A 27,857-nucleotide genomic window follows, 5' to 3' on the forward strand; every position below is an offset into this window, starting at 1 on the left:
TTTGCCTTTAAAACATTTTTCCAGAGAGCTGCACAGTGTCCCAGAGTCAGGGGCTTTGTGAAATTCTCCCAGCAAAGGGAAATGGGCAAACATAGCCTCTTACATTTGCCACTTTGTCTCACAAAGTTTTTGGTCATAAATTAATCATTTGGTTGTGTTGTTAAGACTAATGTTGATTGTCATCTGTAGTTAGAAGGGCTCTTGTTTAGGAAGGTTGGTAATTTTTAGTTGTAGTTGTATCAGACCTAGTGTGTTTTTTAGCCTTTTCTTGGAAAATATGTTTTGGATTGAATTTAGTTCTCATTAGTATGATGTGGGGGGTTTTTGATGGTGTCTTTTTTTGTATTTAATACAATATTTTAACAGGATTATTATGAGGATATTATAGATTCTATACAGTAATACAGACTTCATAGTAATAAAGTCTGTTGTAGACCGGAAAAAATATGATATTTAATAAAACTGGAATATATATTTGTATACCTTTAATTGTATTATTTGTTATACTTATATTTATTAGTCTTTTTTAGGAAAAGCAATGTTGGATTAGAATTTATTGTAAATGCCTTTAGAGAAGAATTTAGAATAATAATTCTAAATAAGTGACAAAAATAGAATAATCACAGTTAAAATTTGATAAAAGTTTTTGATTTTTTTTTTTTTGACACAGAGTCTCGCTCTGTCACCCAGGCTAGAGTGCAGTGGCACAATCTTGGCTCACTGCAACCTCTGCTTCCCAGCCTCAAGCAATTCTCCTGTCTCCACCTCCCAAGTAGCTGGAATTACAGGCATGCACCACTATGCCTGGCTAATTTTTGTATTTTTAGTAAAGATGGGGTTTCACGATGTTGGCCAGGTTGGTCTTGAATGTAGTTATTTTATTATGTGTAGTATTTTAAAATGATAACCAGAATGATTGCTGATAGTGTTATATCAGAACTACTAGACTTTTATACGTTTTATATATTTTTAGAATATTTATAAGATATTTATGTAAATATAATTTTAGAAAAGATTTAATACAATAATAAAAATTATGACTCATAAAAATTGGTCTCATAGTGCCTTTTCTGTGTTGGGCCAGGCTTTAGGTACTTGGGATACAGCAGTGAGTGAAACACAAAAAGATCCCTCCCCCACTGACTACTCTTTGCTGATAAGCTTGGAAGCAGCCTCAGAATGCATATCAATACCTACCTGGGGCAGCCCCTACCAATGGATCAGAGTTGGCCTGGCAGGGAGTAGAAACCTATTTGCTGTCTCTCTCTCTCTCTCTCCACCTCCCTCTCTCCCTCTCCCCCTCCCTCTCTCCCTCCCTCTCCTTCTCTCTTTCTCTCTCTTTTTTTTTTAAATGAGGTGGGGTCGTGTTGTGTTGTCCAGGCTGGTCTCAAACTCCTAGGCTCAAGAGAGCCTCCCACCTTGGCCAACATTCCTGGCCCTATTTGCCACTTCCGACTTAGATTGTTATTAATTCCATTAACTAAGAAATTGCAGAATATCCAAGTAAATTAGGAATAATCCCAGAAGAGGCAAAAAAAAAAAAAAAAAAAAAATCCCAGAAAGGCTGAGGCAGAGGTCCATAAAACATGGCAGGTTTTCAGAACAGTCTGGGTATGATTTAAACAACAACAAAAATAGCAGGTCAGAGCATGGGCTTTGGAGTCAAGCAGACCTGTGTTCGGGCCCCAGTTCTGCTTCTTCCGGCTGTGCGAGGCCTTGGTCTGAGCTTTGCTTGCCTTCCTGGTGAAACGGGTATAATAATGATACAACTCTCCTAAGGTTGTTGTGAGGATTAAACAAGTCAGCATGCGTGAAGGGCTTGGCACACTGTCCTGTTAGCTATGATCAGGACTGAAATTCACTTGTTACACACTGGACTGGATGCACCATTGTTTATAGCTGGTATCTGTTCTGACTGGATGTGCTTGTGTCATCACAGTTGTTACATATTTTGAATATTACCCTTATGTGAATGTTGATTTTATTTAGGGGGTTGGTCTCCTTATGGGAGATAACTTCAGAACTCTGGTGGTTAAAATAGATATAAACTGGCCAGGCACAGTGGCTCACACCTGTAATCCCAGCACTCTGAAAGGCCGAGGTGGGTGGATCACCTGAGGTCAGGGGGTCGAGACCAGCCTGGTCAACATGGCGAAACCCCATCTCTATTAAAAACTCAAAACATTAGCTGGGCGTGGTGGCAGGCACCTGTAGTCCCAGCTACTCAGGAGGCTGAGGCAGGAGAATCACTTGAACCCAGGAGGTGGAGGCTGCAGTGAGCCAAGATCGCACTACTGCACTCCAGCCTGGGCAGCAGAGTGAAACTCTGTATCAAAAAAAAAAAAAAAAAAAAAAAAAGATATAAACTGCTTTTCAAACCTAAATAACATCAATAGAATTGTAGGTTTTTTTTTTTTTTTTTTTTTGCTAATCAAGAATTCATGTTCTCCAGTTCTGAACTACTCAACCACTGTTGCAGATAATAATATTAATGTATCAATAATAATCTTTAGGATAATTTATTAAGAAGCACCTAATAAGCATGGTCTCACTTAATCCTCTCAACAACTCTGTGAGGATTAAGGTTTCATTAAACCCACTTTATGGAAGTAGAAACCAAGGCTCAGTGAGGTGAGGATTCCTTGCCCAAGATCGCACAGCTGGCAGGACATGGCAGAGCTAGGGTCTGATCTTGGCACTCTGGCACCAATACCAAAGCCTTAATTCACTGTGCCTGACAATGGTCCTTTGCGTTGAAAGTTGAGGCCTGACTGAGGGGGCATCAGAGTTGTGTATTCACAGGGGTCAGATCAGTAATGGTGCTATCTGTCCCTCGTGGGCTGGGGATATGCCTTAGCCAAGGGTCTAAGCTGTTAGAAGCTGACTCTGACAGGCCACAAGGGCATGGGACAAGCTAACCCCCCCTCAGAAGGTCCAAGCCTTCACTTGAGAACAAGACAGACTCCCACAAATAAAGAGGAGAATGTAGTCTTGGAAGTTTGGGTGCTTAACTAGTTATTAGTTAACTAGTAACTCCCTTACCACTACTGTCAGAAAGCTTCTAGAGCCCATAGGCTGGTCAAGTAGGTTACAGTAAATATTTACTCACCGAAACTTTAACAATTTCTACCAATTATTAATTGCTGGTCATGTTTCCAGGTTGTGTGCTAAGCACTTTCTAGACATGATCTCATTTAATCTTCACGATAGCTCTGTAAGCTAGGTAGTATTATGATTCCCTTATTTCAGATGAGGAAAGAAAGCTCGGGGGGGTCATCTAACTTGCCCAAAGTCAGATAGCTCCTGATGATGGAGTTGGGATCTGAATCCAGGCCTTTGTGACTTTACAACTGGAGCTTATGCTCACTGGTCTTTGTCAAACTCCTAGAGCAACAGGTATAAAAGGGAGACCGAAAGCACTCCTCTAGGCCTACGTATCCTGTTTGGTCTTCCTAGCTTCTCTGGCCCACTGCTTATTTGCTGGACATCTCAATCTCAGACCCGCCATCTTGAGTAGAAGCAAGACCTTATTCCAACATCTTAAGAAGACACAAGGCAAATGCCAGTCAGAGCTGTGGTGAGGACCAGCCTTTGGCAGCTGGAGGGTACTCCCCTTCCCTCCCACACCCCCCCCTCCCCACAACAAAGAGTGGCCCATGAGTCCCTGTCTTCTTCACCTGATGGGCAGAAGGGCTACAGAACCCTGAGGCCTCCAGTCTTTCCAAGCTCAGGCAGAAGCTGAGACACCTACTGGGACAGGCACTCAGGAGGCTGTGCCAAGAAGGGGGTGTCCAGGGAGCTGGCTCACCTTGAAGGAGATTTCATACTGCTCCCCTCCCCAGATCTCCAAGCCTGGGTCATACCCGCCCAGCTCCCAGAACCACTTCCGATCCACGGCGAACAGTCCACCGGCCATCACGGGAGACCTGTCAGAGAAGAAGAACATGGCATGAAGGTGTAGATGTCCTGGCCGCGTGCTCTCATGTGGCCCGATAATGCCATTCCCCCAGTGACGGTGTTCCATGCTGCTCCCTGAACACAGTCCAAGTGTCTCCCAGGGAATCCAAGGCCCTTCCAGGCATCCCCCTCTCTTGCCTACAACTTCTTTCATAAGAGCTACATTTTAACCAAATGGGACCCGAAGTTCCTTTACACAATTAACACCTAAGAGTACTTGTGAAATGAAATCACAATACTTTGTCCACATGGGCCCTGTAGCTGCATCATAAATATATACATGTTAGTCCTCTCACTAGTTAAATGGTCCAAGTTGGGTTTCTCCAAACCTGTCTATGTTGTAGAATCTCTTAGAGAGATGAAAAAATATACAGCTTGCTGGGCCCCACTCAGACCTGCTGAAACAATCCTCGCGGGAGGGAGCCTAGGACTCCGTGTTTTTGCACATGCTCCTTTGACAATTATTACTCAGTAGGCCCGGCATGGACGTTTGTTCTGCTGTGGTGTTTACAGAAGAAGCCACCGTCTCTGTGTTTTCAGTTAAACTGGGAGATAAGATTAACTCTATTCATTCATTCTCTCATGAGTTTGTTCATCCCGTGCCAGTTGTGAGGGAGGTGCTGGAAGAATCTCGAGGTCAATCACAGTCCTTCAGGGGATGTCGCTGTAGTGGGGAAGCCCTCTCAAGACAGAGGGTGCATAAGGGACTCCGGGAGGTAGAGACAGAGCTTTATAGGAATCTGAAAGGAGTGTGTCTGTTTCCAGCTTTTGGGGTAAGGAGGATGGCTGGGGCAAGGGTCAAGGAATGAGGCTCAGGGGAGGTGGCATTTAAGTGGGTTTGGACAAGAGGAAATTTGGGAGAGGGAAAGACACTGAGGGGAGGATAAAACGTCAGCAAGGACACAGAGATGACAAATCATGCAGTACCCACGGGAACAGGAAGTCCGCCTGGCACCGTGCTAAGTGAGGAAACGTCACGCTGCTGACTGTCAGCGTCCCCCAGGGTATCTCGCACAAGACTGGCACCTGGTAGGGGCCAACCAGCATTTGCTGTGTGAAAATCTATCAGAGTGGCTGCATCCTTGTCTGGCTCCACTGGAAAACTCCAAACCCTCAAATTCAAACATTCCAGCAGCAACCTCCATTCCCCCTCCTGGTCCCTGGAAGTGCAAGCTCATGGGAAGTGGGTTGATCGAAAAAGCCCTTATTTAACTCACAAGCTGCCCAAGCAGCTCCTCCTTCCAGTAGCAGATGAGCCTTTATAGCACAGGCAGGACTCCTTCAAAAGGGGAGCCCCTGAATATTTACTGAGGGCTTGAATGCTGTATCAAACTAATTTATTAATAAAATGAATTTACTCTTCACCTCGACCTCATGTGGCAGGCCTCATTATCATCACCATTTTACACATGTACAACTGGAGTGCAGACAGGGAACTTGCTCAAGGCTCCATGGCTACACAGCAGCACTGCTGGGATGTGAATCTCTAATCTAAGCCACAGTTCACACCCCTCACCACCACAATATACTGCCTCCAGGCAGGCAGGAATACCCAAGAAGCAGGTGATGCATGCAAAGAACAGGGCGAGAGAAATTGGGAACCCTCACTCTCATTTCTGCTTTCCTTAACCTGCTGTGTGACCTGAGATGCAGCGTTTAACCGTTAACCTTGTGCTGCCCAGGAAGGAAGCCACTGGCCACAGGTGATGACTCCATACTTAAAATGTGACTGGTGTGAACTGACATGTGCTGTGAGTGTGAGATACACACCAGATTTCCAAGACTTAGGATGAAAAGAGTATGAAAGAATTCATTAATAATTTTAAAGTGTTGGTTACATGTTAAAACGGTAACATTTGAGACATACTGGTTTAAATAAGATATATTATTAAGATGAATTTTACCTGTTTCTCTTTACCTTAGAAAATAGTATCACATATGCAGCTTGTATTATATTGGACAGTGGTGATTTAACCTCTTTGAGCCCTATTCCCCATCTAAACAATGGAGTGATAGCTATACTTCCTATCCCACATTACTAGTTACATGGTTGGCTGCGTCCCCACCCAAATCTTATCTTGAACTGTAGTTATCATAATCTCCAGGTGTCATGGGAGGGACCTGGTGGGAAGTAATGGAATCATGGGGGCAGTTACCCCCATGCTGCTGTTCTCATGATAGTGAGTTCTCATGAGATCTGATGGTTTTTGTTTTTTTTCTTGAGACGGAGTCTCGCTGTCGCCCAGGTTGGAGTGCAGTGGTGCGATCTCCACTCACTGCAGGCTCTGCCTCCCAGGTTCACACCATTATCCTGCCTCAGCCTCCCACGTAGCTGGGACTACAGGCGCCCGCCACCTCGCCCGGCTAATTTTTTGTATTTTTAGTAGAGACAGGGTTTCACCATGTTAGCCAGGATGGTCTCGATCTCCTGACCTCGTGATCCACCCGCCTCAGCCTCCCAAAGTGCTGGGATTACAGGCGTGAGCCGCCGTGCCTGGCCGATCTGATGGTTTTATAAGGGGCTTCTTCCTCTTTGCTCAGCACTTCTCTTTCCTGCCACCTTGTGAAGAAGGATGCGTTTCCTTCCCCCTCTGCCATAACTGTAAGTTTCTTGAGGCCTCCCCAGCCATGTGGAACTGTGAGTCAGTTGAACTTCTTTTCTTTATAAATTACCCAGTCTCAGGCAGTTCTTTATAGCAGTGTGAGAATGATTAATACAGCTAGAATATTTCTAAAAGTACCCAGTACTATAAGAAAATAAGGTGTTATTAGTATTGACTCCCCTTTGTCTTCTGGAGATTGGGGGGATCCTGGTTTTTTTTTGGCTGGAGCCACAAATCTACTGCTTGGAAAGGCTGACAGTGTTTCTGACTTGGTGCTTCATGGGAGACTGAACTCAAGGCTTTGCACATGAAAATCAGCCTGGGTCAAAGCAGGGGCAGGGGCCGAGGGGCTGCATGGAATAGGCAGGATATCAGCTGTAAGGCATTTGGGATGCTCGAGGCTTTGCCTCCAGAGAGAGGCCTCTCTGCCCAGCCTGTTCTGGTTTCTGCTGTGTTTGGCAATACTAGTAACAATTCTGAGTGTCCAGTGTGTGCTACTCACTTTAGTGACACCATCTCCAGCTCTCACAAAGCTCTAATATTAGTCTCCTTTACAGATGGAGATATTTGAAAATCAGAAATGTTAAACAATCTGCTCATAGTGAGTGGATAAGCTATTATTGAAAGTGGGGTCTGCCATTGAAACCATGTCTTTTAAACATCCTTGCACCATGCTGTGCCTGTAGATTGCCCACTTGCTGGGCACTCTACCATCAAGTGGGAAGGTGGGAAGCTGTGCAGAAAATGACCAGGATTTCTCTAGTGGCCACTTCCTAGGGTTCTGTCCAACTAAAATGCAGAAGAGAGACTTCTGGAAGGAATCATGGGAGAGGATGGAGGGCCCCTCAGAAAGCATCTACACCAGTAACTGCCAACCATGGCCACACATCAGCATCACCTGGGAGCTTTAAAAAATGATGATACCTGCATCCCACCCCCAGACTCCAGTGTAATTGCTGTTGAGGGAAGCCTGAGTGTTTTTACAAGCTCCCCAGGTGATGTCAATGTGTGGCTAGGGTCAAGAGCCAGTGCTCTCTGGTGAGGCCAACCATTTCAATACCCAGATGAGGAGACTGAAGCCCCAGAAGACACTAGCTGGGCCTTTGCTACTAGCCAGCTGTATGACCTGGTCTTAGCCTTTCCTTACTGTGCAATGAGGATAACGATGGGCCAAGACCCGTCCTTAAGTACCTTTCAATGAGTCTGCTCATTGCAAAGGTTCAAACAATAAAGGAGGTTCTAATTACCCCCTTGGTTACCGTGAAAATTCCATTTTCTGGAGCAGCCTATTCTAACCTCAGCTTCTGCAGTCATGTCAACTCGGACAAGTCTTGTTTCCTGTCTGAACCTCAAGGCCTCCATCAGTCAAATGAGGGTAATTCTACCTAGACCTGAGGATCCTACATTATTATGAGGATCATGCACAATAATGTCAGTAGAAATTGCTTTGCCAGCACAGGCCAAATGTTAGTTACTCCTGGTGTTGGTATTATTCTACAAGGATTTAGGTCAACTGAGGATTGATTCTGAGGTATACGGAAGGTGGGGCAGACGGCATAATGTGATCGTGGTTAATCATATCTTTGGACCAGGAAGGGATCTAATAGTAGTGATCAACTGTGTTTAAGATAAAGGAGGTCAAGAGAAGACCACAAATGTTTCACCTGCTGCTGCAGACATGGAATCCATTCTTGCTCTCCACTCTTGGCTCAGGCTGGTCCATTGTCCCGGCCACCTCTCATTTCCTCAAAGAACCCAGCTCTTCCTACCTCTGAGCCTGCCCTGGGGCCCATAGTGTTAGGGGTTCCTCTCAGGAGCCCTGGGTATGCACCATGCCCAGGAAGATGGCTGAGCTTCCAACAGTCCTGCTTCTCAGGTGGGGAGAGTAAGCCACAGAGAAATGTGGTTCACTGGGGGCCAAACTGGTGAGAGGTACAACTCCCCAATTATGGCAGTGTCTGAATCTCCGGAACCTGTGAATATGTTACCTTATGTGGCGAAAGAGACTTCACAGATGTGATTAAGGTTAAGGATCTTGAGGTGGGGAGGTTATCTTGGCGAGCCTGATGGAATCACATATGATTAATGTAATCACAGGGCTTATAAGTGAAAGAAGGAGGCAGGAAAGTCAGAGTCAGAAGGAGATGTGATGCAGGAAGCAGAGGTATGAAGGAAAGTGGGGAGAAGGAAACACAGATCTGAAGATTCTATCCTTCTGGCTTTAAAGTTGGAGGCAGGGGCCATGAGACAAGGAATGTAAGCATCCTCTAGAAGCCAGGAAAGGTAGGGAAATGGATTCTTCCCAAAGCATCCAGAGGGAATGCAGCCCTGCCGACACTATGATTTTAGCCCAGTAAGACTCATTTCAGGCTTCTGACCTTCAGAGTTTTAAGCATAAATTTGTGTTGTTTTAACCTTCTAGGTTTATAGTAATTTATCACAGCAGCCATAGGAAACTAATACAGCAGGAGAGCTTGGGCTTCGGCTTTGTATCCAGAGATCTTTTCCACATGTGTCGCAGAGAACTGGAACAGCTCACAGGACAGCTGCAGGGACGGTGAGCCTACTGTTGGGGAGAAGCCCTTTCCAGAGCTTGAAGCACCGGAGAAGGACTGGGCTCTATTTCTGTCTTAGCCACTCACAGAGCTCCTCCTTCTGGAGACTTAGTTCCTCATCTGCAAGGGGCTGAGTTCTTCACAGGTAGGTTCCTTCCAGCCTTCACATTCTAGCATGCTGAGTCCAGCCCCTCACCCTCCCCTAGCCTGCAAACTTCTGCTGTGGGACAAACTGTTATTTTCCTAACACTTCCAAGTGGGTATAGCAGTATGATGGGAAAATTGGCTCCAGAGGCAGACAGACAGACCTGCATTTGTACCTAGTAACCTGGGCAAATTACTTAGCCTCTTGGAGCATTGGTGTTCCCATTTGGAAAACATGGATAATAATTTTTACCATATATAGTTGTAGGGGGTTAAATTGGATCAGAGGGTAATGTGCTTAGCACTGGGCCGGGCACTTGGTGACGATGATGGTTATAATTGCATGCCAGGCTTGAGGAAGAGAGCATGAGAGACCCACTTACCTCTGCTGACAATCCTGGCAAACTGTGCAGAAGTGGGCAAGGTGGAGACCAGCCTGGTGGGCCACGAGCTGAGGTTGTTGTTACAAGCTGGGAGGGACGGTGCTTCTGGCTGGGGATATCTGACACTTGGTACTAAGTGGGGCTGGGAAGCTGGACCCTCTGCACTGGGCTTTTAAGGGAGATGGTGATCCTGAGTTGTGTGCGTGTTGGGAGTGGTCATTGGGTAGCCACTGGGACCAGCCAGGGTTGTTCATACTTACTCAAATGGGTCGCTAGGGTCAGCTTTCTGCAGTTCTGGAGGGATCGGGATCCGCTTGTAGTACATCTCCCAGTCAAAGGCTCCCCGCATGGCATCCCCTGCCTGTGTCTCGTACCGAAAGTCGTCATGGTCAATTACATCAATCATTGGGCACACAATGGTCTTGCGGTTCCGAGCAATGCGGTCTGAAGAAGCCAAGAGATGCCTATCAGATGAAGCAGGATGGGGGAGCAGCTAAGTGCACCATCCTGTTCTGCAGCTTACTTGTATTTTTAACATCTCTGAACCCTCAGTTTGACAATCCATGGAGGGGAAGGGAGAGTGCAAGCTTTAAGCAAGACGGACCGGGGCTCTCATCTCAGTCCTTTTACTCTCCATGGGGCCCTGTGGCAGCTGCACAAATAATATCTCCAAATCCCAGTGTTCTCCTCTATGCAATGGGTTAAGAAGAGGCTCTGCCTCATAGGTTATGAGGACTGAACACAGTATGTTTGAAAATGCTTAGCATATGTGCCTTATTATAAGAATAACTATCAGTACCACTATGGAAAAAGATTGATTTCCTTCTGGGAAGGCCCCTGCTCTAGTCCTGCGAGGCTCCTCATTCCAAGTCCTGAGCTTGATTTATGGCCCAAAGCAGTAGGCACCCCAGCACTTTCCTTCATAGCAGACTATGTGCCCCTAACAGCTCACTGGCACCCTAGGCTGCTATAATCAGTGAGCAAATGTCCCTCCTTGCAAGAATTCAGCTCAACTCTTTCAATCGTCAGAACTATGGATGGGGGAATGAACTGCCCCAGGAAGTTTGAGTTCCTCAAGACTGGAGGTATGTAAGCAGAGCCTGGTGGACCATCACCCTGCAGGGATGCCATAGGCTGGGTGATTCCAAAGGCAAATGGGGGTCTTGACCTAGATGGCTTTATGGTCCCTTTTAGGCCTGGGAAAAGCTGATTCTAGAAAATCAAGTCTGTCCAACCTACCAACATAATTCCAGCTTTGGTTTGCTCTGCCCTTCTTCTTTGTGCCAAGAAGCCCTGACCACAGCTGGGGGTAACAGTGAGCTACTGGGTCAGACAATCTGCTGTGGGGGACAAGTGGGCTGTTGCTCAATGCCTGGCTGCTTTGGGCCAGAAGTCAAATTCGAGGCTCAGAAATGGGAGCCTGGTAGGGCCAGGGCAGCCAGCAGCTGCCTGGGGCCCAAGCTTCCTTCATCAAGTGATAGCACATTTTTCTTCCAGGAAAGAAAACAGCATTTTTGCTTTTTCCTAAACTGCAAGGCGCGATCCATAGGTGGGGTCATGAAATTGATTGTGTGTGCATTTGTAATGAACCAAAAAACAATACTAAATATCAGGCTGCATTTCAGGTGATAAGGGATACTGTGACAGGTGATACTCTTTCAGGAACATGTTTCAGTCATACTGCATGTGTGTACATCTGTGTACTGGATTGAGATGCCCAGGGTATTTCTTACTGGGGCACATGGTTTAAAGAGTTTGAGAAATACTGTTTTTGGCAGTTGACCCCCACATGTGGATCAGGGGCCATCAGTGCCAGATGCATCTGGGGGTATGTTTAAAAAACTCATGTGCCCGCCCCCGACCCAGGCCCATTGAATCAGAATCTCTGGAGGTTGACTTGGATTTGCCTTGTGGACAGATTCCCTGGGGATTCTTAATGAAGCTTAAGAATCTCCTCCAGAGAAAGATCTAGAGTATGGCCTCACATCTAATCATTCATGGCCATTCAGTGGACTTCACGTCCAAGGAGGGCTGGGGCTGAGGACACAGTGCCCTGCTGGCTGCTGGCTGATTGTGGGAGGCATGAGGTCAAGGTAGCTTCGGAAGGCAGTGTTCTAAGGCACTGTGCCCACCTGGGGACAGAATGCCCAGGTTCAAATCCTGGTTTTCTCACCTCTTAGCAGTATAACCTTGGATAAGACTATCTGATGTCGCTAAGCCTCTGTTTCCTTGCTGACAAAGGGGAGGAAGACAGCACCTATCTCATGGGGCCTCTCATGGGGCCTCTGTGAAGTCCGAGCGGGACGATGGAGCCACAGCACTCAGTGCAGCCTCTGGCACATAGTTAGCACTCCGCGACACTCTCTGTGACCAGGATTACTGAGGGCAGCTCAGAGGCGGGAGTGGAAGGCTGAGCATCTCCCTCACTCTGTGCCTCTCAGTTTTCTCATTTGCAAAAAGTGGATAATAATGCCTGGTCTGCCTGCCTTACCAGGCAATGGTCAAATTCAAATGTTAATGTGGCTGAGAAAGCAAAGGGGTTATGAGAGCCATGATGATGATGATGATGATGATGATGATGATGATGATGATAAAGGAAATGATGATCAACAGTGGCTTTCCATAAGGAGGATGAATCCTTCTCAGGCTCAGAAATGTGTGTTCTCCAAAGGAGGCAGAGTGAGCTATGCATGGAGGTGTTAATGGTTTCTTTTTTTTTTTTTTTGAGACGGAGTCTTGCTCTGTCACCCAGGCTGGAGTGCAGTGGCGCGATCTCGGCTCACTGCAAGCTCCGCCTCCCGGGTTCACGCCATTCTCCTGCCTCAGCCTCTCCGAGTAGCTGGGACTACAGGCGCCCGCCACCACGCCCGGCTAATAGTGTTAATGGTTTCACAGACAAAAGCCGTGATGCGCTCTGTCAGCTGCTGATATTAGCAGGGACAGACTTTTAAATCTACATCACTGGTTCACATTTCTATTGGAAGAAGCAAAAAACAAAACAACAACAAAAAAAACCAACAAGGGGATGTTTCTTCCATGTATGTCTGCAGATTATGAAAACTGCCCTCATATATTTCCATAGAAACAGAGTTAAGGGCTATTTAGACTACAAGCTCAGCTTCGAGCCCCACCATTTCATTCTCTTTATGAGTCACTGAATGACCCTACAAATGGGTTGTTCCTTCAGGACTATAAATTAGGCAATTTATGTTGAGGCTTTTTTCTTTTTTTTTTTCTTTCAGTAACGAGAGGTAAATGCAGAATATCTCTTGGTTTAATTAAATAAACAGTTTACCAGAAATTCTAGGTTATATCCTTTCTCCAGCCCAGTGAGATCCTAGACCCTTGCGGTCAGAAGCACAGAATCTAATAAGAAAGTTCCTTGCTGATCTGTGTTACAGATTTGTGGGATTATCTTTCTGTGTGTTTGTGTGGGTTCTGCTTTCTGTCCTCTCCCCTGAATGGTGGCATTCCCTAACCAGTGCTTCTCAAAGTGTGGTCCCTGGACCAGCAGCACTGGCATCACTGGGAGCTGGGTAGACATGCAACTTGTGACGCTCCACTCCGGGCCTCCTGGATCAAAAATTGTGGATAGGGGCCAGCATCTGTGTTTTCACAGTCTTTCAGGTGATTCTGATGCACGCTCAAGTTTGCCCTAAACTTCAGTCCTCTTTGCTCCCTAAGCATTCTATAGTGGAGAGCTTACCCATCCTTTCTTAAGGAGTTCATTTTTCTCTCCAGAATGATAACTCTTCCCCAGTCTGCCTCCAGCCCTAGCCGTGTCCCTCACCTGACTCCCAGTCTCAACGGGACAGTTCCTCTTCCATGTCTGCCTGTCAGCACCAGCACATTGCCCTCATCAAAACTGAACTCCTCAAGATTCAGGCCTGATTCAGGCATGTTTCACCCAGCCTCCAGTCTTCCCATCTCCCTTCTCTCTGTAGGCTGTGGTGGAGGGCTCCTGGATCATGCTGCTCTCTCTACAGCCCTTCCCTGATATCTGCCAGGAACTCTTGTCTAAGAGGAAGTGAATACAGGGAGGCAATGTAGAACTGCAAAGGAGAAGAGACTTTGGAGCCCGACAGATGGTGACTTTGACACTTATGGCCCAAGGGGACAAGTGAGTCTTCAATATTTCAGAATCTTAGTTTCTTTTACTACATAAGGGGTATACTTTTGACCTGCATGATTTTGTGAGAATTAGATAATGCTTATAACTGCCTGGCTCACAGTGGCAGCACAGTCTATGGCAACTCTTCTAAGTTGACATGATGACGTCCCCCACAGTTTGGCTATTTACAGCAAACAGCACGGGCTTGCTTTGCAATAAAATGAAGTAATCTGAGGAAAGCAGTCATGTCACTAGATGCTAATGTGTTGTGTGACTTTGGGTAAGTCACTTCCCCTCTCTGAGTCTTAACTTCTCTGTGAAATGAAGGGACAGGACTGGCTGGATTTTAATTTGGAGCACTCCTGAACTTCTGAATCCCTCATGGCACCTGGCATTGTGCTGGGGGCATCTTGAACAGGCAAGGGAAGGCTTATGAATGGCTCCGTGCAGCAGGAGGGGGCCACTGGCACTGGCTCATTGCAGTTTGCCTCCCTCCAAGTGGCAGGGGCTCCCTTACCGAGCAAGGGGGGAAGCCAGTTGACATTGGCTTCACAGTGTGAATCCAAGAACGTGATGACATCCCCAGTTGCCACTGAGGCCCCCAGCATTCGGGTCCTTATCAGCCCTTCCCGTTTCTTGGTTCGAAGAATCCTCACACTGGGGAAAAGGGCCATGTAGTCTTCAAGAGGCTTCTTTAGGTGCTCTATGAGACAGAAGAGGACAGAAGGGTGAGAACAGTTGCTTAGTAGTCATCCTTATGACTCCTCCCTTACATGTGAACTGCACTTCACAGTCTAGACACAGCTTTCCTGTACACTGCCTCATTAGACCTTTCAGACAGGGAGAAGAAGGGCAGGGCTCTCATCACCTGTGTACTATAGATGGAGAAATTAAGGCTTAAAGAGGTCCAGCGATGGTGCCACGACCTGGAACACAGAGAGATCTTCTGTCCAAGGGTGTGAACATTTGTGGTTTATGCCTGACTGGGAACCATTCCCTCATCTTCTGGTAACAATATTTTTATTTTTCTTTGGGACACTGCCCCTTCCCTTCTCAGTCCATCAGACTTTGGTGGGGCTGACCCCATTCCCTGGGTCCAACATGTAGTACAGGCCTGACCAGTCAGGGCATTCCATTCCCTTGGCCACAGTGATTGTTTCAGGGATGGTCATGTGACCTTATTTGGTTTAAATAATGGGTCCTGAGAATATTCTGCAGGATTATTGAAAAATGAGGCCCTTTCCTTTTGCTAGTTGGTTGGCCCTAAGTTTGGAGCCACTGGTGACATCTTTGGTGAAATGAGGTGATGAGAGGTGGTAGGCGAATATGCTGAGACTGAAGCCAACCTATAAAAATAGGAGTCAAGACACGGAGAGAGAGAGAAACATTGTCCTGATGACATTTCAGTTCCCTAGACCCACATGCCTGAAGCAGACAGACTCCTAGATGCTCTTATTACATAAGACAGCAAATTCCTCTCCTTGCTTATCCTAATGTGGGTTGGTTTTCTGCCCCAAGTCTGGATAAATTATTTTGAATAAATACCAAAGACAGTCTCTTTCTCCTAAAAGTCTCAGCCTCAATGTTAGTGTCTCTTGATTTTAATCAAGCTTGGGGTCCTTTACGAAGACTCTAGGACGGCTGCAAAAGAAACCTACAGCATACATCATACTTAATGAGGAAATGTGGAATGCTTTCCTCCTCTGATCAGGAGAAAAGCTGTATGCTTTCACAACATCTATTCAATATTGTACTAGAATTCCTAGCCAGTGTAACTGGTAAGAAAAAGAAAAGGCATAAGGATTAGACATACAGCCAGTAAATTCCTGGGTTTGCTGTGGAAACATGATGCTTTCCTTCTTCTAGCTGTGTTTCCCCAGTCTCTGACAATCATATACTACCATCTAGATTTTTGCCACATTCATCTACTTTACTACAATTTACTTAGTTGTTTTAAAAATCAACTAAATTTACAGATTAAACTTTTTATTAAATTTATTTTAAAAGCAAACTTTAAACACCATAGATGTAAAATTGGCATCATTTCTAATAAAGAGCTAATAATTAAAAATCTCCAACAAATAAGAATTTGTTGTAAGATTTTAGATTTCTACCAGATACTCCTGCCTCTCCACAACTATGAACTTAAAGTCTGCCCTCTCTTCGTCAAGGAGGGAGCTATGGAAAACCAACCAAGGCTCCTCATTTGAGGTGATCAGAAGAATTAAAGAGAATTGAAAAGAGAAGGCTTTCCCTCCACAATATCCAGTGTTACTTTTAATGCAAAGTCTCTGAACCACCTGTAATCATTTTAGGTGTGACTTAAACTCAATTTTGGGCCAGGCACTGTGCCTATAATCCCAGCACTTCAGGAGGCTGAGGTGGGGGGATCGCTTGAACCGGCGATATTGAGGCTGCAGTGAGCCATGATCGAGCCACTGCATTCCAGCCTGGATGACAGAGCAAGAACCTGTCTCAATGAATGAATGAATGAATGAGTGAAAAAAATGACTTTTGTGCTGGTACACTTAGGGCAACACTGCTTCCATCACTTTAATTTTTGTCACCAGGAACTTCATTGAGATGAAGTGTGTTTCGTGTTATGTTGTCTGGCATCTTGTAGGCAGGAGAAATTAGAATACAGAGAAAAGATGATCTACATACATACAACCAGAGGCTAGAAGGCTAAAAAATGCTCCAGGTCTCTTCTTGCTTGTGCACAAAGATTAATATGGCTTCCCTCGCCCTTTCCCACTTCTTTTTGGAACAGTGACTCTGTAGAAAGCAGAAATCAATTTGCCCTAATTGAGGGACTAAATCTTTCCAAAAGAGACTTTCTTGGGCAACAAGACAAGAAAGCAAGAGGCATGATCACACTCCAAATATGCTGCTGTTTGGGCAGGAACACTATGTTTGAAAAAAGAAAAAAATCCATAGTCATTGTCTGTGACCACCGCTTCTTCTTGGCTGGGTTCAACTGATAGGTCATTACAACGAGAATGAGACAATCTCCTGTACCACACACCAGTACTCCCATCAGAGGGAGAAATATCACCCTGGCTGGCTCTAATCATTGAGGCCCCTGCTTGGGCAGAGCCCCATCGCTAAATCACCCCGAATGCAGATGGCCACAGTCATTACAGAGTGACCAATTAAGGCCTTCTGACAGCTTGTGGTAAAGTCAGAGCAATTATTTAGGGGCAATTATGCTCCTCCTGTCCTTATTAGACAGTGCATTTACACAAAATCAGGGCCGTTGCCCTATTTTACCACACTATCTTCCTAGATGAGGACCTTTCATAAAGGCATAGAGTTTTAGAGCTGGGAGGGACTTTAAATGAAGATGATGATGATTATGATGACAATTATAGGGAACAATTATAGAGCCCCTGCTCGCATGCGAAGCTCCCTATTTCATCTACATTATCTCTGACACCCACAACACCACCACAAACTGGGTACTATAGAAGGAGATGCTGAGGCTCAGAGTGGATGATATGAGCTGCTCAAGGAACACAGTTTATAAATGATGATGCCAAGATCTAAGATTCATCCTGCTTGATTGTAAAAGAGCAGGCTCTTCCTACTGCACCAAACCTCATGTCTGCCTCGCTTTAGTTAGTCCCTTCATTCTACCCAGAGAAGAGCGGGGAAAGCCAGAGAAGTTAAATGTCTTACCTAGAATCAAACAGTGGGTCCTTGACACAGCATGATTATAACCTAGCTCAGAGCTTTTTCCAGCCTCAGATTTACCCCAGCTTCACAAGCCCTAAGGCAGGGCTGACAACCTGCCTTCACCAAAGTGCCTACACTGATGGGTTTGGAAGGGACACCTAAAGCTCTGTTAAGAAAGATTCTGAGGCTGTATCCTGGCTCAGTATGAAAGTGTCAGGACTGAGAAGAGATGCCTCAGTGTCTGACACAGTATCCCTAATGCCACATATTCATCATCCCCATTCTAGGGGCTGCCCTGATTATAAACAGCACAGAACTGTTTTTGTCCTTATTACCCCTAATTTAATAATGACTCAGAGCCATCCAACAGTCACCGAGGCTGATTGTGAAGGTGGGAGCGCCCATCATTGTAAGGCATTACGCAGGTGTTAGATGAGCACTTATCAGAGCTGACAGATGGATTCTGCGGCACATGCATCTGGTGCCGCACCCATACCCCCTCTCAGCATTTGGTCTCATGCCTGCCTGCCCGCCACCTGCCAGCATCTGCCATTCTGCCCCAGGGGCTGCCTAGGTCCATGTGTTGGACCTCGGCCAACGACCCCCTGAACTCCCTCGCCCCTCAGGTGGGATGACACTGAGCACATGCTCCATGCTGGCTCCCAGAATTCTCAGTGGACCATGCATAGCCGCCTGCAGTACTGCCTGTCACAGGCACTCTTCCTGGTGGCCCCTCTTTCTGTTCTCACTTATCTACTTTCTTGCTGGTATTTCCTGGCATCTCCTCCCAAATAAACTATTTGCACTGTCCCAGGATCTGCTTCAGAAAACCCAGACTCAGATTCCAAGTAGCAGGCATGACTTAGAAGATCTCCAAAGCTGAATGTGTGATTCCATGAAACTCACAGTGATTATTTCAGCACAGCAACATGTAGTTCTTTGGTGCCCACTTTCTCCAAACGATGGCTAACACGTTTGTTAGTACTCACTCGAACCACAGCCCCAGAAGCTTTACACCTGTTTAATCCTTTAATATTCACAAAACCTCTATGAAGCTAGTCACTAATTAGTAGCCTCATTTTGCTGATGAGGAAACTGAGGGCGCAGAGAGGTTAAGTAACTTTTCCAAGCTCCACACAGTAAGTGGCAGGTATCGGATTAAAACCCAGGCAATCTGGCTCCAGAGTCTGCAGTTTTCTTTGTTAACCTTTAAACATTAAGAATCACTGCAAACATATATTTAAAAAGTAGAATAGAATGATGAACCTTCCATAGACCCATCCTTTAGCTTTATGTCTCTTGTTTCATCTCTGTCCCTGCCCATGGGATAATTTGGAAGCGAATGGAGTCTGTACTTGCAACCACCAAGCTGTAAGAGGAGAAGAGCCCAGGGGATTAACGGAGAAGGATGTAACAACTTCAACTTGTATAACTCTTGTTCCTCTGCCAAGAACACTCCCAATAAGTTATCTCAGTGTTGGGCAGGCAGTAACTTCTCAGGAAATACTTGATTATCCCACGGGACTTCTCAGAGCCGATGCGAGGAGAATGGGGCAGGCAGGTAACATCACTTCTGATATTACTGGAGAGAAAACTGAGACCTAGGGAAGGGAAAGCCTTGCCCCAACTCTCTCAGCTGGTGAGGTCTGAGTGAGGCCAGAACTCAGGGCCCGCGCTTCCCACAGTCCTCCCTCTACATGCTGCCCCGAGTGTGTGCACACCGTGGTATGTCTGGGGCCTCTGGCTCTCTTGATTGCTGTCTTAAAGTGGAGCCTCTCCCTCCTGTCTGGTCTGAAGGGTTCTTAGGACTCCGATGATGGTTCTACCAGGTGGACTGTGGCACAAGGAGAAGTTGTCGTGGCTTGAATCATGTCCCCCAAAAAGACATATTGAAGTCCTAACCCCTGGTGGTTGTGAATGTGGCTTTATTCGGAAACAGGGTCTTTGCAGATGTAGTTGTGTTAAGACGAGGTCATATTGGATTAGGGTGGGCACTCATCCAATGGCTGGTATATTTTTAAGCAGAGAGAAATCTGGACCCAGACACACAGAGAGGATACTGTGTGACGGTGGAGGCAGAGACTGGAGTAGTGAGTCTACGAGCCAAGGAATGCCAAGGCTTGCCAGCAATACCAGAAGCTGGGAACAGGCATGGAATCCTCCTGAGGACTTCAGAGACAGCATGACACTGATTTTGGACTTGGAGGCTCCAGAACTGTGAGAGAATGAACTTCTGTTTTAAGCCATCCAGTTTTTGGTTCTCTGTTACAGCAGCCCTAGGAAACTAAGATAGGAGCGGTAAGATTCTCACGCACTGGCACTGTGACAGTGACATGGCAGGAATACAGCCTGCTGGCGGCCTCTGCTGAGCCTGGTCTGGAGCACTGCACTCCATGGCCTATTGCACTGGCTACGGCTCGCCCCTCTGTAGTCTAGTCTGTTTGCAGCAGTTGGAGCAATCTTTAAAAGGAGCAGTACGTTGCGTCTTATCACTCTTCCACTCTCCTGCTTAAATTTAAACCCTTCAATGGCTTCCCCTGGCTCTTGGAAGAAGCGTGATATGGCAAGGCGTGCACAGTCAGTCTCTGTTCCCTCTTCAGCCTCATCTTGCCCCCTCCCTCAATGATGCTCCCTCCCTTACTATCTTATTTCTGGTATTCAAAGGCCCTAGGATGTCTCCTTCAGCCTCAGGGTCTCTGCCCATGCTGGTCCTTCTGCCTGGATTGGTTGACATCCCAAGACCTCCATACAATTCCTCCCAGTTAACTCCTGCTCATCTTTCAGATCCCAGTGCAAATTCAACTCCTTACAAAGCCTTTCTTGATGTACCCAAACCACAGCAGGTTCCTACGTCAGCCCCTTGCAAAGGCCTGGAACTCATCCTTCAAGGCACTCAGCTCAGATTACCCTGCATATTTATGGAATTCCTCACCGTCTCTTTCACTCAACCCTAAGCTTATGAGGGCAAGTTCTGTGAATGCTCCTCTCACCAGGGTGTCCCTCGTGCCTAGCACTCAAGCCAGAGGCGTCTGTGAACCTTCATCTCATCTGATTTTCACAACCCTGTGAGGGAAGCAGGTCCCAGTTCAACACCTTCACTTCAGGACAAGGTCCAGAAAACATTTCTTGTCCAAGGCCACACAGCTAACAAGTTATGTGTTGAAGATAGGACTCAGATATAGTTTGCTTTGTTCAGGAATCTTCACTACTCTGTGTAATCATATCAATTCCCAAGTGGAATATTTCAGAGTTTCAATCTCTGATGCCACGGAGCCTTGCAGAAACACCACTGAGGAGCACCAAAAGTAGAGGAGCGCTACTGTCCCATGCTCTGGCAGGATGCAGAGCAGCTGGGAGAGCACCCCATGGAGCGGTCCAAGAGGGAAGAAGAGGAGGAGCGACAGAAAGGAAGCAGGGAGCGGGCCACCAACCAGATGAGACAGCAGCATCACCAGCGTCGGTTCTCTGGCCGCTGGGGTGCTACTAACCATGCAGAGGCTTGGACTGGCTCTGGGACCTGTAGGTGTCCCGGGTCTTGTCAAGTCTTGGCTCTGCTTGGCTTCTGCTCTTAAAGCGCCATAGTTCATCTGTTTCCTGGAATAGACTTATTCACTTGTAAATCTTGGGGTATCACAAGGTACTGGCAATCCATTTGGAGACAGAGGAGGGTACACGTTAGTAAACAGCATCATCTTTTATCCTGTTTTGATACTCCGGTGTTTCCAACCAAAGGAAATGTTAAGATGAGGTGGGCCCTCACCTTTATCATCGTCATAATTTGTTAGGTGCTTACCATGTGCCTAGGCCCTGTTGCTGTCTATCATACACACTGCTTCATTTCATTCTTTTTGGGTTTTTTTGGTTTGTTTTTGAGACGAGGTCTCTCTTTGTCACCCAGGCTGGAGTGCAGTGTTGCCATCTCAGCTCACTGCAGCCTCTGCTTCCTGGGTTCAAGTGATTCTCCTGCCTCAGCCTCCTGAGTAGCTGGGATTACAGACCTGCACCACCATGCCTGGCTAATTTTTGGATTTTTTTGTAGAGATGGGGTTTCGCCATGTTGGCCAGGCTGGTCTCGAACTTCTGATCTCAAGTGATTCATCCACCTCGGCCTCCCAAAGTGCTGGGATTACAGGCATGAGCCACTGTACCTGACCTCATTTCATTCTTGTGACAACTCTCTTAGTGACCACTCTCTTGTGATAACTTTCTTAGACAAAGAGAAACTGAGTCTCAGAGAAGTTCTATGTGAATCTGTTTTCAGACAGCTGGTAGGTGACAGCCAGGAATCAATAGCAGGTATTTCTGATTCCAAAGCTGTTATTATTAACCATGCAACTACACCACCTCTCAATGCCCTCAGTCTCTCTATTCTGCCTGGCAAATACCAGTTTCCAACCCTAGTCCTCTAGGATGTCTAAGGCTTTCCCTTGCTTGAAAAACTTATAGACAGGTAAACATAAACAGCAGGAAAATTAAAAAGACAGGTTGAGAAGGAAAGCTATGTTTATATCAGGACGGGTTTTGGCAGGTGAACTGCACAGGCATTTAAGCCTCATTTACTGTTTGGAAAAGGGAAACAGATCAGCCCTTCAGGAAAGACATACTTTTTCCAGCTCAGAGCCCCAGGAGGAATTTTAGAGAGTGGCAGAGCTGAAAGGAAGCTCAGAGTTCAGCTACAGGACCTTTGTTTTCCTTTGACATGAGTCTGCTCATAAGACAATTTCAGGCATAATGGACACTTTTGATGAGCAGCTTGGAAAGCCAGCCATTTCTTTTTTTTCCCTTCCTTTCCTCCTCCTCTTCTTTTTGATAACAGCTTTACTGAGATATAATTCACATATTATGCAATTCACCCATTTAAAGCATACAATTCAATATCAACCAGCCATTTCTTGCACCACTGAAAGCAGAGAGCCGACTGAACCTCAGCGAGAGCATCTCTGCTGAGGAGAATTCAGTCCAGTTTAATCAAGAAAGTATTTACTGAGCTCTTGCTGCGCCAGGATCTATGCTGGGTACATTCCTTTCTGGTGATCTCACACAGTGGTTTTCAAAGTGTGGTTCCAGACCAGATGCATCAGCATTATTTGGGAATTTAGCAGAAATGTCCATTCTTAGGCCTCACCTTAAACCTACTGAAGCAGATGAGTGGGGCCCACTGAGCCAGATTTTAACAAGCCCTCCCTGTGATTCTTAGGCATGCTAAAGGTTTGAGGATCGGATCACTGGTGTGACATAATGCCAAAGGTGAATTTAGAAAAATCAGCCTAGGCCATCTTGATCATATTAGGAACTCTAAATGATCAAAACCAGAATCTTATGTTTCCTGCTAGAATAATGGAAAAATGAAGTTTTTTTTTTTTTTTTGAGACTGAGTCTCTCTCTGTTGCCCAGGCTGGAGTGCAGCACTGTGGTCTCGGCTCACCGCAAGCTCCGCCTCCTGGGTTCATGCCATTCTCCTGCCTCAGCCTCCCGAGTAGCTGGGACTACAGGCACCCGCCACCATGCCCAGCTAATTTTGTTTTTGTATTTTTAGTAGAGACGAGGTTTCAACATGTTAGCCAGGATGGTCTTGATCTCCTGACCTCATGATCTGCCCACCTTGGCCTCCCAAAGTGCTGGGATTACAGGTGTGAGCCATTGTGACCGGCCAAAACTGAAGTTCTTTAAGGAATCCAAGACTATTCTGCCCCCTACCCCAGCAAGCCTGTGAGCGGGTGGATGCTGGCTTGGGTGCCCTCCCATCCCTCCTCCTGTCTCTGAGCACAGCCCTCAGATTCACACTGGTCCCCACCTAGCCTGGCTGCTCTGTTCCCGTCTTCTCACCTTCAAGTGAGAAAACGTCTGACAAATGAACACATCTCCCAATAGGGCTCACAGCAAAGGTTGTCAAACCTCAGCCCCAAGAACCCCCAGGGAAACTGGTTTCCACACAGATGCTGAGGTAGTCTCACAGATTCTGATTCCATATGTCTGGGAACAGTGGCTTTCAAACCTTTGACTGTGACTCACAGAAAGAAATACATTTTACATCATGACCTGAAACAAATATATATGAAAGTATACATACACATATAACTGAAATGCAAGGTGTGATTCACTGGGATACATTTATTTTTTTCTATTCTATCCTCTTGTATTCTATTTTTTGTTAAAATCCTGGACATGATGACTCTGTAAACTGATTTTATGACCTTCCAATGGGTCTACTCCTACCATCTGAAAAACCCTGGCCTAGGGCACAGCCTGGAACCTATAATGTTAAAAGGTGGCCCACTTGATCCTGAGACAGGTGGTCCTCTGCCACGGCCCCTGACCCAAGGCTAGTAGTCTGCATGACATACCATGGTTACTGTTGCCACTGTTATTGGCCTTCTGAGAATGGACAAAAATATGCCCAGGGTTTTATACACAGGACTATCATTGCATTGCTTACCTCAATAGATCATTACCAGAATCATTTTCTGTTGACTTGAGATCTCTGAAGTACCAATAGGTGGAGGAAGAGGTTACTCCCAAATAGCCAATTTCCTTCTCCCAAAGACTCCAGAGGGCCTGTTTTAGTTGTCTTTCCTACCACCATAAGAGTTGCCAGGAAAAGGTGTGTATTGGAGCTTTTGGTATCTATGGGCCTATTGTCTCAGCAGCTGGAAAACATCAAGGACACAGCAGATCTGAGGGAATTGGACCTAACCCCCTTAGTCAAAGACCAACATAGCTCCAACATCCGGCTGACTCACTCACCCTTTAATTCAGGGGTTTTCTTTTCTTTTTTAAAATTTTTATTTTTACCTTGTAGCTCTAGCTTAAAGAAAATTCAGGGGTTTTCAACCCTCTCCAACTCAACGTCCCTTTATGAAACAGCTGTTTTATATGGCACCCTTTAATATTTTAAAATAAAATTAATAAGTAGTATAACCTGTCTAACATCCATTTCCAAAAATTCTAATAATGTTCTAATTGTGATGTAAAGGAGAAATAATAAAATAATATGTGTTTCAACATAAATGCTTAGGCTGACTACAAGAAGACAGAGAAGAAGCCAAATGCTCATACTTGTAAGTGCCATATATTGGACTGCATATTATTTTACCTAACAGACAGGGCTGGCAACTCAATTGCCCTACGCAGCACTGCTGTTGATGACATGATTGTCTAAAACAGCAAAAAACTGCTGGTGGAGTTTCAACCAAAACGAGTACTATCTGCTCTTGATATACATGCCTTCCTGGACAAGTCAGTGCAGTGGCAAGCCTGGGAGGAGACAGCAAAGAGATGGAGACAATTCCTTTCACTAGAGTTCAGCTTGGAAGGAACAGTGTATTGCCTCTAATTGGTTTTTGGTGGTAGCTGACAACAAGTGAAGAGGAGTTTGGGTGGAATGCTAATGGGCATGTTCCATTAACAAAATAAATTTCTGGGGGGAAAATTTAGAAACAAGGAGAGAGGAACCAGTAAGGCTGAGTGTGGTGTGGAAGGAAGGGTGAGAGGGCAGACAGTCCCCAGTGGTGTGGCCTAGGGGACTTTGGGGAGCAGGAATGTCTAGAGAGATTGTGAGTGGGCTGCTATAGAATATGTGATGTAAAACCCCTTCTCTGCCTCTTCCATCAAGTGCTCAGTTAAGTTTAAAGTCTTCCTTGATGATGGTTTGGTGCACGTGGGTTCTTTCAGGGGACTCTAGATTACCGCCCAAGATCAAACTGCTCATGTTGGCTTCTCTGGAATTCAAGTCTAAGTCAGTCTCTTTTCACCATCCCTTAACAATTGAGGCCTCCTGGACTGATGGCTTAGATTAACATGTTAAGTTTATTTCTCTGGCCTTTTTCTGAAAATGAGTGGCTGGAATGACCTGCAACCTAAAGAAAGATTGTACACCTTCCCCAAACATTTGCTTTGAAACCACAGGCCCCCCAGTTCTTAGGTATCACGCTACAAATTAGCCTACTTCTCGGGTGCAGGTATTTGGCCTGAACATGACTTTGGTGATTTTAAGAATGAATTATTCTCCTTCTTCAAGCAATCACATCCACCAGCCAGCTCCCAGAAATAGAAAGCACTTCATCACACAAATTAACTCCTCTCTCCTATTTTGCAGAAGATGAGTAATCTATTAAAAAAGAGATGCTATTATCTAAACAGGCAGCCCTGTCTGCACTTTTAATTTCAACTAAATGCCTTGGTCCCTTTTCAGCAGGGGGCAGGGCCATAAATCTGTTTAATAATCAGACGACGAATAAAAACACTCCAGAAACCACCCCTATCAAGTTAATTACAGCCTCCTCTATTTTCTGAAAGTGACTCCCCACCAATCAGCTACAAATGAGAAGAGAAGACCAGGCCCTTTGGACTCGGCCCACTTCACTTTTTCACCCAGTTGGAGCCCATCCAGGAGAGCAGATTCATGGGCAATTCCAGTTGTGGGCTTCTGGTAGCTGCTCTTAAATTATGTCAGGTTGTCAGGTGTCGGAGAGCAACATGTGTTTCATTTAGGATGCCGGCTTCCATGACTATCGTTTAAGGTGTTATTAAAAAAGAAAAAAAAAAACCCTTCCACTTCAGCAACAGTGTTGGCCTGTCAGTTTCATATTTGTTAAAGGCAAAAGTGTTCTCCTGGGGGAAATTTTCCTGCTCAGCGCACAGGAAGAGAAAGCTGAACATATGTCGGAACTTTCCTTACCACCTCCTTCATCCACCACTGCCCCCTCCCCGTGCAAAACACCCTAACCTAATCCAACACCAAATATTTTGAAACCTCCCATTCAGGGCCTCTTCCCTCTGCTTCTGCATTGGGATCTTCTGCCACTTATAGAAATGTCCACACCAGAGACTAATCTGATGTGCACAGGTCTTCTGGCATCTAATCCCTCCCCTCTCATCTCATTCACACTACCGGTGCTATAGTACAGGTCTACTGATGTCATATGGTGACAGTTCAGGCTTCTCAGGATGGCCAGAACCAACCTTTCCAGAACCATCTCTCATCTCAGCCCTGCCCCTGGTGCATTCTCTGCAGACACTGCTCAACTAATTTCCTTGCTTTCATTCTTTTACTCTTGCAAATCTGTCAGCTCAGAGCATCCTTCTCTGCTTCTCTGTCTCAAGGAATCCTATTCTATTCTTCCCCCCAGGCTCAGCGCAAAGTGCTCCTGAAGCATCGTCTGCATGTTCTGATTTGGGACTTGTGTCTGTCTGCTTGGCACAAGCTTCTTGAGGGCAGGACTCAGAGTGATTGATTTTCCTCACAGCACCTGGCATACTGTAGGGGCACACAGATGTTCGATCATAACATATTTTGCTTGTCATTTGATGCTTTTATTTTATAAAATCCATATACCCAATGTGCTTCCAAAGACTCAACATGTCACCCAGGGGAAGATATAAAGCATGTTTGGGAGGCCCTGTCACTCAGGTACACTTGTGATTCTCCAAATATAGGAGGTAGCGTCAGGAAGCAAATGCTATCATCTGGGCAGGATATTTATCAATAAAATGACCACTCATGAAGTTCCCACTCAAACCTCTCTCCCCACTTAACAACATCCCTGCCCATCACATGCAAGTGTGTTTATGGATGGTTGTGTTTCAGGGGTGCCCACCCTGTTACTATCACACCTGCAGCAAATGCAAAGGCCCTGAAGCAGACTGCGCAGGACCTAAAGCAGTCACTGATTTTGTCATTGTTGTTAGATGTTTGGAGCCATTTTTTTTTTTTTCAGATAAACACTGGCACAAAATAACATTTAACTGAGCCTCCAGTATTTTTCAGGATATGCCTTGAAGATTCAGACATCCTGTAGGGAAAGACACACCACAATTGATACAGGTGGTCTCCATTTTTGGACATAAAATATTCTGGATATTTCAACCTTTTCTCTCTAAAATGGAAAGTCTTGACTATTTTTTTGTGATTCTAAATATGATGCATATGTCCAGTTGACAATATGCCAAAATCATCTTTCTATGTCAGTACATGTAGATCTAGCTTGTCCTTTGTCTTTTCACTATCTCACTTTATCTTCAAATTAACTGAAGCCAGGGAGATAGCCCCACTTTGACTGATACAAAGACTGAGGTTGGGAGAGAGTTCTTCTGCCCAAGTGGACAATTGGTAGGTTAGAACACTGGGCTCTGTGGTTCAACAGCTTATGCCCTCGCCCCGACACCATGCTCTCTGCCTCCAGAAGACAAGACTAGAATCAGAAGATATACTTTGCAGAGAGCTAGAATTCAGCTCCATGTAAGGAAAAAGCCTTCTGATAAGAAGAGCTGTCTCACAAAAGAATGGGATAGCTCATAAGACAGCGAGTTGTCCATCACCGGAATAATTCAGTCAGAGGTGAAACTTACTATGCAAACCATAAAAAAGACTCAAATATTGGAGAAATAGTCGAACTGCGTAGCCTCGAAGACCCCCCTCCAGCATTGGAAT

General features: G+C 45.7%; 1 protein-coding gene across 4 annotated transcripts in view; it reads right to left on the reverse strand.

The window, feature by feature from the left end:
* Positions 1-27,857, reverse strand: part of GALNT10 (polypeptide N-acetylgalactosaminyltransferase 10) — a 232,165-nt gene that overhangs the window by 30,524 nt on the left and 173,784 nt on the right. For all 4 annotated transcript variants that reach the window (XM_055285522.2, XM_055285523.2, XM_055285525.2 and 1 more), the window contains 3 exons: positions 14,271-14,456; positions 9,903-10,086; positions 3,809-3,926 (listed from right to left, as the gene is read on the reverse strand). In XM_055285522.2, the coding sequence (XP_055141497.1) occupies positions 3,809-3,926; positions 9,903-10,086; positions 14,271-14,456 (488 nt within the window). The remainder of the gene's footprint in view (positions 1-3,808; positions 3,927-9,902; positions 10,087-14,270; positions 14,457-27,857) is intronic.

Source organism: Symphalangus syndactylus, chromosome 7, assembly GCF_028878055.3.
Source record: "Symphalangus syndactylus isolate Jambi chromosome 7, NHGRI_mSymSyn1-v2.1_pri, whole genome shotgun sequence".
In the NCBI taxonomy this organism is placed as follows: domain Eukaryota; kingdom Metazoa; phylum Chordata; class Mammalia; order Primates; family Hylobatidae; genus Symphalangus; species Symphalangus syndactylus.